This window comes from Puma concolor, chromosome A2, assembly GCF_028749965.1.
Source record: "Puma concolor isolate L17-30 chromosome A2, mPumCon1.1.hap2, whole genome shotgun sequence".
Taxonomy (NCBI): Eukaryota; Metazoa; Chordata; class Mammalia; order Carnivora; family Felidae; genus Puma; species Puma concolor.
The window spans coordinates 161,717,262-161,729,077 of record NC_141668.1 but is presented as its reverse complement, the minus strand read 5'-3'; the positions used below and the strand labels follow the sequence as shown (position 1 = coordinate 161,729,077).

The following is an 11,816-nucleotide window of genomic DNA, read 5'->3' as shown; positions in this document are numbered from 1 at the left end:
CAGGAAAGATAGAGTTATTATTACCTAGAGCTGAGGAAGAAAATAATGCTTATGGACACGTTTATTTTTGTTTTAATTAAAAAAACTTTCAAGTTTATTTATTTACAGAGACTCGATAACACATCTTTGAACACAGCTTGGACTGGGTGCCTTTCTTTCTCTGACTCCCGTCTTCACATTCCTGCTGGTGTTTCCTGGGATCACCTCCAAAATAAAGTACTTATGTTTGAATCCTTGTCTCAGAGTTTGCTCTTGGGGGAATCCAAATCGAGACACTCTGGGACAGGAGAAGACAAGCCTGTGGCGTGGTTCTGGCTTGCCTGGGCTGGAGGGGTTTCTGGGATGTGGGATGCTCAGTGCTAAAGCAGGGAAAGTACTGGGCAAACTGGGATGAGTTGACCACTCTTATAGGACGATCGTGCCAGAGAAGCCAAGAAGACAGAGCTTAAGAAGCAAAGGGGACAATGCATATGTAGATCAAACCATCATGGACACTTTACGTAGATCAAACCATCATCGACACTTTACGTAGATCAAACCATCATGGACAATTTTTATGTGTTAATTATACCTCAATAAAGCTGGACGAAATTGAGATACTTGATTATGAAAAAGAAAAAGAAAAAGAAAAGAAGACCCGTGCAATTAAGGGTGACCCAAAGGTCAAGTTAGAAAAGATTGGGAAGTCTCCATCCTTAGCACAGAGGAAGCATTTGGGACATCGAGCCGTTCTTGGGTGTGTTGGAGGCAGAAATCAGACTGCAGTGGTTGAGCAGTGAGGGGGCGGCAGGAAGTGGGGATAACAGAGCGTAAGCAACTTTTCTAGAATGTTGGGTGGAGAGAGAGAAAGGGAGAGAGAGAGAGAGAAGTTAATGCAGCAGAGAGGATTTTTTTTTTTTTTAATTACATCAAATGGACCTGAATGCCTCCCCCCTACTCTTCCAAAACCCCCTATCATTCCCATGTCAGATCTCCTGGGCATCTCAGGCTAATTCTTCTCCTTCGCAATTTTCATCAATTGGCATTTTGATCTGTGCTTTGAGATATTTCTTCCACGTGTTCTTCTAAGCCACTAATTTGGCTCTTGACAGTGACCGTACTTTTCTCTCGTTGATCCAGAAAAGTCTCTTGTTCATTTATCCCATTTTTATTTAGTTCCAAAGGGCATTTTGGTTCTGTACTAGAATCTCCTTACATTCTTATTTGATTGTGTTCAGTTCTTATTGGAATTATTCTCGTGTTAAGTTGTCTGTCTACTCCAGCAGGTCTGTTGGGAGGGCATCAGTTACATCAGACCATCCTCTTTGCAGCTGCCAGGACCTGTCAGTGTTGTCATTTCTTCTTGGGGCTCAGACCTGGGGGCTGAGAACTCTAAGCAGGGGTTGGGGCAGTTTCCCAAGCGATGGGAGGAGGCGGATTCTTCGCCCCAAGAGGTGCATGTGCACACCAGGCAGGTAAGCAGAGACACCTCCTTGTTCCCCGGTCTCTGCTTCCTCCTAGATTCAGGAGCAGGGTTCCTCTTGGAGTTCTTGGGGGCCAGAGGGATCTCTCTCACACACACACACATACACACACACAGACACACACACATGGGAGTGATGCGGGCCTATCCCTGGACCCCTGTGGGCCAGACTCTTCCTGGGATGGTCAGTGTCTGATCTTCAGCCTGGAGTGTTCTTCGGCTTATCTTGGGACTCTCCACCTGGTGCACGGGGGAAACATTTCACCCCCAGATTTCCCTTTGGGGATTCCCCTGGAGGCATCACCCTCATCTCTACCCAGATGCCATTGGTCCCAGCAGACTCTGGGTTTAAAGAAGCAGATATATTAGTGTAGGGGATGGAGAGGAGTTGAGAAATGTACAAGTGGCCATTTTCCTAGATTCTACCATTTCTCTTCCTTTAGCACAAGGGCCAGCAAATTATAGCTTGGGGGGGGGGGGGCGCTGTCAAATCCTGAGTGCAGCCTGATTTTTGTATGGCCAGTGAGTTAGAAATGGTTTTTATATTTCTAATAAACACACACACACACACACACACACACACAGATCCTGAAAAGTCTAAAATATTTGTTATTTGGCCATTGGCAGAAAAAGTTTGCTAACCTCTTTTTAGTTTCTTTCTTTATTAAAGCTTATTTATTTATTTTGAGAAAGAGAGAGTGGGGGGGGGTGGTGCAGAGAGAAAGAGGGAGAGAGAGAGAATCCCAAGCAGATTCCACACTGTCAGCACAGAGCCCGATGTGGGGCGCAAACTCCTCAACTGCGCGATCATGACCTGAGCTGAAACAAACAGTTGGATGCTTTCACCGACTGAACTACCCAGCGGCCCCTTTAGTATATTTAAATACCGCTGGGGGAAGAACCAGGAGACAGGAGGTAGGAGAGGTGGGAGACTCAAGACAGAGAGAGGAGATATCAGTGGAGAAAAGTCCCCAGAGAGGTCGGAGGGGATAAGCAAAGCACAGAGGGAGGGGTTAGCCTTGAACCAGAGGAGGGATCCCTTTGCTGTTGTGGAAGAATGGAAGAAGGGACGAAGGACACCAGTGAGGGAAGGAAGCAAGGGTAGGCATGGATGTGGATGTATTTGTAAAGGACGTCAGGAAGTTGGGGTAGTTCCTGTCAGCTGGTGTTTGTTGTCTCTGAAGGAGTCGACAAGGTCTCCTGCCTCATGTAAGGGGAAAGGTGATGGGGGCAGAGGAAGGAAGTGAAGAGCTACAGCTTTTCTTGGGGGGAAGCGGACTACGGACAGGAAGAACAAATTCCGGGCAGCATGGAGAGTCTGGTGTATATCAGAAAGCACGTATTTGTAATGACTCCAAACCGAGTGATTCTGGGATCTCACTGCCCTGATGGAGAAGTGGTTTGTTCACAAGGAAGGATGCTTTGGACTCCAAATAACATTACCCGACCCAAAGTGGCTTAGCAATAGGGTCGTGTAGCAGCCCAAACCAGGACGTCATGGGAAGGCTGCCCTTGAATTTGTCTTTGTTTCTATCAAGGAGAAGAAGTATTTTCCAGTAGGTGTTTCTTTTTTTTTTTTTTTTTTAATTTTTTTTTCAACGTTTATTTATTTTTGCGACAGAGAGAGACAGAGCATGAACGGGGGAGGGGCAGAGAGAGAGGGAGACACAGAATCGGAAACAGGCTCCAGGCTCTGAGCCATCAGCCCAGAGCCTGACGCGGGGCTCGAACTCCCGGACCGCGAGATCGTGACCTGGCTGAAGTCGGACGCTTAACCGACTGCGCCACCCAGGCGCCCCTCCAGTAGGTGTTTCTTATATCTCATTGCCCAGAACTGGTCCAGATGCACCCATCCGAAACCAGTCTCTAGCAGATGGGAACACAATCGCTACGGCTAGTTTAGGCTGGGGTTTCTTGACCTCAGCGCTACTGACATTTAGGGATTGATAATCCTTGGTTGTGTGGATGTGGGGGCTGTCTTGTTCATTATGGGACGTTTAGCAGCATCCCTGCCCTTTACCACATACAAGCCAGTAGCATTCCCCTGCCTTTCCCCAGTCCTGGCAACAAAAAATGGCCTCCAGACTTTGTCAACTGTCCTATGGGGGTGGGGAATCACCTCTGGTTGAGAATAACCGGGCTCAGACCAGTCTCAGCTGGCCCCCTGCGTCCAGGCACACTGCTGTCCCACACCTGCAAATTACCAAGGTTGTGTTGATAAGGAGCATATGATATGGTGACGGCTGCTGAGTTGGCAATCTGTAGTGACTGCCATTGTTGGACTGGTCCTGGATCAAGGTGTTCCCAGGAATCAGAATGGAATCAGAATGAGGGAGCAAGGTGTCACGATTAGGGGAGAAAATCTTTCGACATGGTTGACCATGAGCTTTAGCCTGGATAAGAAAGGAGGTACAGCTGACAGTTTGGGAGAAGCTGAGGGTCTGAAGGACTGGATGAGTTTCAAGAGCAAGGTTAGGACGAATGCGTGTAAGAATTTGAGGAAAGGCCTTTAAAGGGGCCTTCCTTGTTTACAAAATGTCCAGGGACTATTTGCAATGGTCATGATTGGGGTCCCCAGCGACAAGCACTGGCTGAGCCCATGACAGCGAAGAGAAACCCAATGCAACACCCATTTACTGGGGGCCCGTTATGCAGAACAAACACTTCAGGAAGTAAAGGCTGAACATTTCCTCTCCAAGGAGGTCAAAGTAATGGTCCCCCTGGTCTCCAGCTCTGTTCTTCATGATGCCAACCAAATCCGTGGCTGTGACTTTCCATGTGGGATCGAATGTTCTAGTTCGAATATTTTCTCTTCAGTTGCTCTGGGAAAACACCCCCCCCTCCCCCAACAAGCAAAAGACGTTTAGATTAAAGGTAGACGTAGGGATGAAACAGAACAAAGCAACCATCACCCCCACCCCCACCCCCACCAATAAAACAGAAAGAAAGTGCAGAAGTGGGTTAAAGGCAGTGTTACTTACGTGGTAGGTCCCTTGCCTCCTCAATATACCATTTGTCGAATGGCCAAACACCAAAACAGTATTTGATGGTAAGCTGGTAATTTATTCAATGGCCAGAGAACAGAGACGGGGAGCTTGTGTTCTTTTTTAAAAATTTATTTTTAAAATTAATCTTTTTTTTTTTTAATTTTTTTGCCGGGGGGGAGAGGCAGATGGGGGGGGGGACCTCAAGCAGACTCCACGCTCAGGACAGAGCCTGAAATGGGGCTCAATCCCATGACGTCATGACCTGAGCCGAAACCAAGATTCGGGCGCTCAACTGACTGAGCCACCCAGGCACCCCAGGGAGCTCATGTTAAAGGCACCTTCTCCCGGGTTAGGTCTCATGGTCAGGGTTTTATGGGGTTAGGCTAATTAAGGGGCTGATAAGCAAAGCTGACGTGGGGGTTTTTCAGGCAAGGGGGAGGGGCTTCTAGGAATCAAAGTGCCACCTCTTTTCTTCCCCCACGTGGACACAGTTGGATCTGTCATGGTGCCGGTAGGTGTGTGTGTGTTTTTAAATTCTTTTAACATTTAATTCATTTTTGAGAGAGACAGAGCATGAGCAGGGAAGTACAGAGAGAGAGGGAGACACAGAATCGGAAGCAGGCTCCAGGCTCTGGGCTGTCAGCACAGAGCCCGACGGGGGGCTCGAACCCACAAACTGTGAGATCACGACCTGAGTTGAAGTTGGATGCCCAACCAACTGAGCCACCCAGACGCCCCTAGGTGTGCTTTTTTTTAAAAAATCACAGTTGGATGGAAATGATATTGAGGTCATCTGGATGGTTAGCCTGGTGTCTGAACTGGATCAAACTGGTCAAAAACTGGGTTATTGTGGCTTTTTCAGAGCCTGTTAGCAAGTCCTTGGCGATAAGAGCTCCATCCAGCAAGAAAGAATGACATGATCGCCTAGCATTTTGGAATCTTAGGACAGGTGTGGCCTTCTTCAGCTTAAATGGGAGGACTTCTTGGGGCGCCTGGGTGGCTCAGTCGGTTGAGCATCTGACTTCAGCTCAGGTCATGATCTTGCAGCCCGTGAGTTTGATCCCCGCGTCGGGCTCTGTGCTGACAACTCGGAGCCTGGAGCCTGCTTCAGATTCTGTGTCTCCCTCTCTCTCTGCCCCTCTCCTGCTTATGCTCTCTCTCTCTCTTTCTCTCAAAAATAAACAAACATTAAAACAAATTTTAAGAAGTGGGAGAATTAAAAAATCCCAAATGAAGAACTCTTTTTTTTTTTTTTAGTTTTAAAAAAATGTTTATTTGCTTATGTTGAGAGGGGGGAGAGGCTGAGAGAGAGAGAGAGAGAGAGACAGAGAATCTCAAGCAGGCTCTGCCCTGTCAGCACAGAGCCCAATAGGGGCTCGATCTCATGAATCTGGGATCACGACCTGAGCTGAAATCAAGAGTCAGATGCTTTGACCTGAGCTGAAGTCGGACACTCAACCGACTGACCACCCAGGCGCCCGACGTCTTTTTCCTTTTGTATGTCTCTTGCCCACTGCAGCACCTTGACACGTTGTAGAACTCAACAAATATCACGTTTACCACCTACAAGTTACAGCCTGGTTTAAAAGCTGCACGAGAAAAGCGATACCTCCTATAGCAGCCAGTGAGGACAGGGGTTCCTGGCCTCGTTATATGAGTCATTGTATGCAGGAAGTCCAAAGCTACCATTTCCCTCCTGTTATTTACGGTTCATTCACAGAACTCTCTGTCTAGTCAGACATGACTTTTTCCACAAACAATATTGCCTGGTTGCAGAACTGACCTTCCAACGTTAGCAAGTTTCTAGAGAGCACAGCTAGGAATTTAACCCAAGGGCAAATTTGTCCATGGAGAAAGAGGAAGGATTAAAAAAAAATTTGTTTTAGAGAGAGTGCATGAGCAGGGGAAAGGTGGAGAGAGAGAGAGAGAGAGAGAGAGAGAGAGAGAGAGAGAACCTTAAGCAGGCTCCACACTTAGCACAGGGCTCAAACCCACAACCCAGGGATCATGACCAGAGCCGAAATCAAGAGTCAGACACTCAACTGACTGAGCCACTCAGGCGCCCTGGATTTTTTTTTTCTTAGCTTTTTAATCATACTCTGTGCCTAGAAAAGTAAAAGCTTCACAGATTCTTTTAATTAAAGTGAATGTATTTCCTACAGGGAGCTAATATATATATATATATATATATATATATATATATATATATATATATATAAATTCCTTATTTATTGTAGGAAACCAGTTACTGGAGTGCTGGAAGCTTTGAAAATTATTCTGGATTATCAAGGAAGTCTTTTAATGGTCACAGCCAGCAGTCAGTCCCTTTTACAATTTTACTCTCATTGGGAATGATTTAAATCTGATACTCACAGTTTTGTTTTGTTTTCTGATCACTTGACTTGTCCTAAGATTTTTTTTTTTTTTTTTGGTCTTGTTTTCCTTTTAGACCTTTTGGAGAGATTTTGAATGAATTCGCCTCCAGTTAGGGATAGATGCTTCTTTAGTGACTCAATATTTCCAGTGCTGAGAATATCACATATTAGCTCAAAGAATGTGGAAAACTATGTGTCTCAATTCTGTTTATTTTAAAATTTTTTTTTTTTCAACGTTTATTTATTTTTGGGACAGAGAGAGACAGAGCATGAACGGGGGAGGGGCAGAGAGAGAGGGAGACACAGAATCGGAAACAGGCTCCAGGCTCCGAGCCATCAGCCCAGAGCCTGACGCGGGGCTCGAACTCACGGACCGCGAGATCGTGACCTGGCTGAAGTCGGACGCTTAACCGACTGCGCCACCCAGGCGCCCCTCAATTCTGTTTATTTTAAAAACAGCACATTCGAAGGCTCCTTGGCTAGCAGATGTGGTGGGTGTATGGGAGCATACAAATGAGACTGGGAAAATTTTTTTGGATTACGAGTTTTGGAGCCCTTCTTGCCTATCTAGGGGCATGCCTTCTTGGAGAAGTATGTTCCCTCATTTCTCCAAAAAGGCAAATAAGGGACAGCTACAGAGAGGTCCAAGGTAGTGCTGGAAACTCATTCCTTGGTGCATCGAGTCTGAGTTAAATCAATAGAGGAACAGTTGAAGACCAGCTATCAAGTTCCATGGAGGTCCTCTTTCTAACAAGACCATTTCCTCTCCCTGGAAGGTCCCATTATTCCATATGCTCCTCTCCTATAATTATGTAGAGCAGCTGGGGTGAGGTGCCTCTCCTGGAGCCCTTTCTGCCAACACCACTGGGCTTATGTCCACCTCTCCAAGGGATAGCGGTATTCAGAGGATGATGACCAATGCTCTATGTCTGTGATTCTAAGCCTCCCCCCCAAGGATTCTACGTTAGATGGTAGTTATGCTGGTGACACGTTTGACCCTTACTCGTTTGTATGATGAGAATATATACACAAGCCACCTTAAGCACTGTCAGTAATCAGGGAAGGGTCAACTGAGGAACGATACGGTAAGAATGAGAAATGCAAACCAGGTCATCAGGAAAAGAGCTCTCCATCATACCCTCCAGGGAAGGGACCTCATACTAAGATGAGGAGAGGGGGCTTTGGGTGTCAAGGGAGGAAACATTAGAATAAATCACAAGTCCTCTTACCTCACTGGGTCTTGAGTTTGCGCCAAACCTGGTGGAAAGTGTGTAAGTCTCAGACTCAGGTTTAGATTTCATGATCTCTCTGAACCATTTTCGGACCTGGAATATCAAAGACAAGACTGGAATGGTTTCTGTTAACATTGGTGGGTGAAGAGAGAAACCAGTGAGTCAGGAATAGAACAAGTTTTAAAAAACTTCAACAACACATGGCATATGTGGACAATGAAATATTATTCATTGAGCCTTAAAAAGGAATGGTATTCTGATACAGGCTGCCACGTGGATGGACCTTGAAGGCATTACGCTCAGTGAAATAAGCCTGGAACAAAGGACAAATATCGTCTGGTTCCACATACCTGAGATCCTTATAATAGTCTAAGTAATTGAGCCACAAAGTAGAATAGGGGTTACCAGGGACTTAGTGGTGGAGAATGGGTAAAAGAATGGATATGTGGACAATGTGGCAAAACAAATATAGCACAAAGATAATTGAAATGATTGGTATATATGTGTCCATTGCATAATTGTTTTAACCTTTTTGTGTGTTTGAAAATGTTCATAATAACATGTTGGAAAGATTAACTTATTATTTAATGCCGTCATAGAACTATTAAAACGTATTAGTATGGAAACTATCCCATCACATGGAAATGTGATTAAGAATTCATGTGTTTAAGTGGTGTGGCGGATTGCGTTAGAGATTTCAATCATTCACTCCTCTGTCACAGTATTACACCCTGTCTTAGCCTCCTGGTGGGTGGAGGGTTCTTTTCCCTTGACTTTGGGCTTGGACATATGACTTTCTTTGGCCAAGGCAATATCAGTGGAAGTGATTCAAGCAGAACCACAAGGCTTGAAATGGCCCCTGTCCAACAGGACTTGTCTTCTTGTGATTTTGCCATTGTCATCAGAAGAACAGATCCTAGGGAGCTTCTCGCTTTCCGCTAAGCCTCAGGATGAGTCTCAAGGAGAAGACCTCAACATGATCTACATTCTAGAACCAAGCCAAGCTGAGCCCAGACAAGATCGGCTGAACCCCAATCAGACTTGAGAATGAGAAAAGCAAACGTTTGTGTTTCGGCTCTGGAGATTTTTGAGGTCGTTTGTTACACAGCAATAGCTGACTATTACAAATGGGAAAACTGAAGAAAAACATATTTCCTTGATGTAGCAACTATTTACTTTCTGAAAGCTGTTAATAAATTCATGTATCTTATAATCAAGAATATCTTGAAGTAGAGAGAACATAGATAGTGTTTACACATGGCTCACAGCTTATATGAAAATTCAGAGGACATAGATTGAAACGATTCAAGGGTTCATGACACTACATACTTCCAAATATGTCCTAACTTTATGACAATAAAAAAAGGGGTTGGTGTTTACCTGCTGGCTGAGGAGGCAGTACACCAGGAAGATGAACACTCCCTGCAGGCTGTTGATGATGGTGAAGAGGTAAGCCATGACGCGGGCAGCTGGCCCCACCTGCAGGAGGCCCAGACACCACGTGCAGCCCAGGATGAAGAGCTGAGCCATCGCTTTGAGTGTCAGCATCCTGAGGGGAGTCATACACAACGATGTGAAGAAGCTAATAATGGACGCGGACACCCTATCGTGCAGTTGTTACTGGTGAGGACTCTGGAGCTAGACCGGCTGGGTTTAAATCTAAGGCAGAACTAGCCAGCTGTGTGACCTTGGGCAAGCGACTTTACCTTTCTATAACTCAGTTCCCTCCTCTTTGTAGTAGCCCTATTTCACAGGGCTGCTGCTAAGCTTACATGGGACTTTCACCCATGTAAAGTATTCAGGACAGTACATAGAACAAAATTAGTACCTACATACATATGGCATTTAAAAACCGGGTGCTCTTCTGCTTTGGATTCTGGCTCCCCCTCTCCCTCTGCACCGCCCCCTGCCTCGCTTGTGCTCTCTCTCTCTCTCAAAAATAAACAAGCATTTAAAAAAACTGGGTGCTCTTTATCTCTCGCTTTATATATCATTTGTATATTATTCGGCCAGGGAGGGTTTTGAGGTAAAAGTGGTGTTAATTAGCAATCACAATGGGTCAACAGGCATAAACTGGGATTGTCTCAGGCAAACTAGGGTGTGGTGTCACCTTACTTATGTACGTATATATTCCTTTTAAAAAAATTTTTTTTTTTAACGTTTATTTATTTTTGGGACAGAGAGAGACAGAGCATGAACGGGGGAGGGGCAGAGAGAGAGGGAGACACAGAATCGGAAACAGGCTCCAGGCTCTGAGCCGTCAGCCCAGAGCCTGACGCGGGGCTCGAACTCACGGACCGCGAGATCGTGACCTGGCTGAAGTCGGACGCTTAACCGACTGCGCCACCCAGGCGCCCCTATATTCCTTTTTTAAAAATGTGTATTTATTTTTGAGAGAGAGAGAGAGAGCAAGCAGGGGAGGAGCACAGAGAGGGAGACACAGAATCCGAAGCAGGCTCCAGGCTCCGAGCTGTCAGCATGGAGCCCGATGTGGGTCTCGTACTCATGAACCGTGAGATCATGACCTGAGCTGAAGTTGGATGCTTAACCGACCAAGCTACCCAGGTGCCCCATGTACATATATATTCCTAATTAAAAAATATAGTAATACATAACTGAGAAAAGCTAGTTGGAGAACCGAGAAAAGCTAGTTGGAGAAAAGCTGGTTGGAGAACCAAGAAAAGCTAGTTGGAGAAAAGCTAGCTGGAGAACCGAGAAAAGCTAGTTGGAGTAATGCATAACCGAGAAAAGCTAGTTGGAGAAAAGCTAGTTGGAGAATAGCGCAATGCTATTGTAAGTGTGCCTGTGTGTTCTATAGAAAATGCACAGAAAAAGGTCTGGGGAAAATATTATACATATCATACAGCTTGTTACCTCTGGCTTCCCTGGGAAGTGGAAGAAGCAAAGAAAAGGGGGAGTTGGCCACTTTCAGGTTTAACTTCATATATTTTAAACATTTTTGAAAAAAATCTTGACGAACGTGCTCTTTTTTGTGACTACAGTGAAAACAACAACAAATTCCATGTTCACATAAAATGGGAAAAAAATGAAAAAGTACCCTCAGCCCCAAATGTTTTGAAATAGTATTATACAGGGGCGCCTGGGTGGCGCAGTCGGTTAAGCGTCCGACTTCAGCCAGGTCACGATCTCGCGGTCCGGGAGTTCGAGCCCTGTGTCGGGCTCTGGGCTGTTGGCTCAGAGCCTGGAGCCTGTTTCCGATTCTGTGTCTCCCTCTCTCTGTGCCCCTCCCCCGTTCATGCTCTGTCTCTCTCTGTCCCAAAAATAAATAAACGTTGAAAAAAAAATATTAAAAAAAAAAAAAAGAAATAGTATTATACAAAATATATTTTAGTCTAAATCCTTCCCAAACCTATTGCATCTTGTGTTATGTGGCGGAAATTGCTGTTTCCACCCCGCCCACCGTATGTTCTTCACTTTAGCGTTGGAGCCCTTTCCGTTCGGAGTTTTATCAAGAACACAGGGCTACCCAGTTAGAGACTACATTTCCCAGCCTGCCTTGAAGGTGGGTGTCACCATGTGATCAAAGTCTAGCCAATGAGATGCAGGCAAGTGCAACTTCTTCCCAGGGATGGGATCCTGGCAAAGACAACATCCTAGCGGATGTGGAACAATAGACATAGAAAGGAGTCGAGTCTCTGGATTACTCTGTGGGGCAGAACTTCCCCACTAGCCGTGGACTGCTCACCTCTGGACTGCGACATGAAAATTTCACTCCTTTTGGGGGGTCTTTTTGTTACTG

The 11,816-nt window shown here is 45.6% G+C and overlaps 1 protein-coding gene across 1 annotated transcript in view; it reads right to left on the bottom strand.

The window, feature by feature from the left end:
• Positions 1-4,078: 4,078 nt before the first annotated feature.
• The window catches only part of ADGRE3 (adhesion G protein-coupled receptor E3), a 47,735-nt gene continuing 39,997 nt past the window's right edge, over positions 4,079-11,816 (bottom strand). The window contains exons 14-16 of the mRNA XM_025915810.2: positions 9,437-9,605; positions 8,054-8,149; positions 4,079-4,302 (exon numbers count right to left, since the gene is read on the bottom strand). Of these exons, the coding sequence (XP_025771595.2) occupies positions 4,276-4,302; positions 8,054-8,149; positions 9,437-9,605 (292 nt within the window). The 3' untranslated portion in view covers positions 4,079-4,275. The remainder of the gene's footprint in view (positions 4,303-8,053; positions 8,150-9,436; positions 9,606-11,816) is intronic.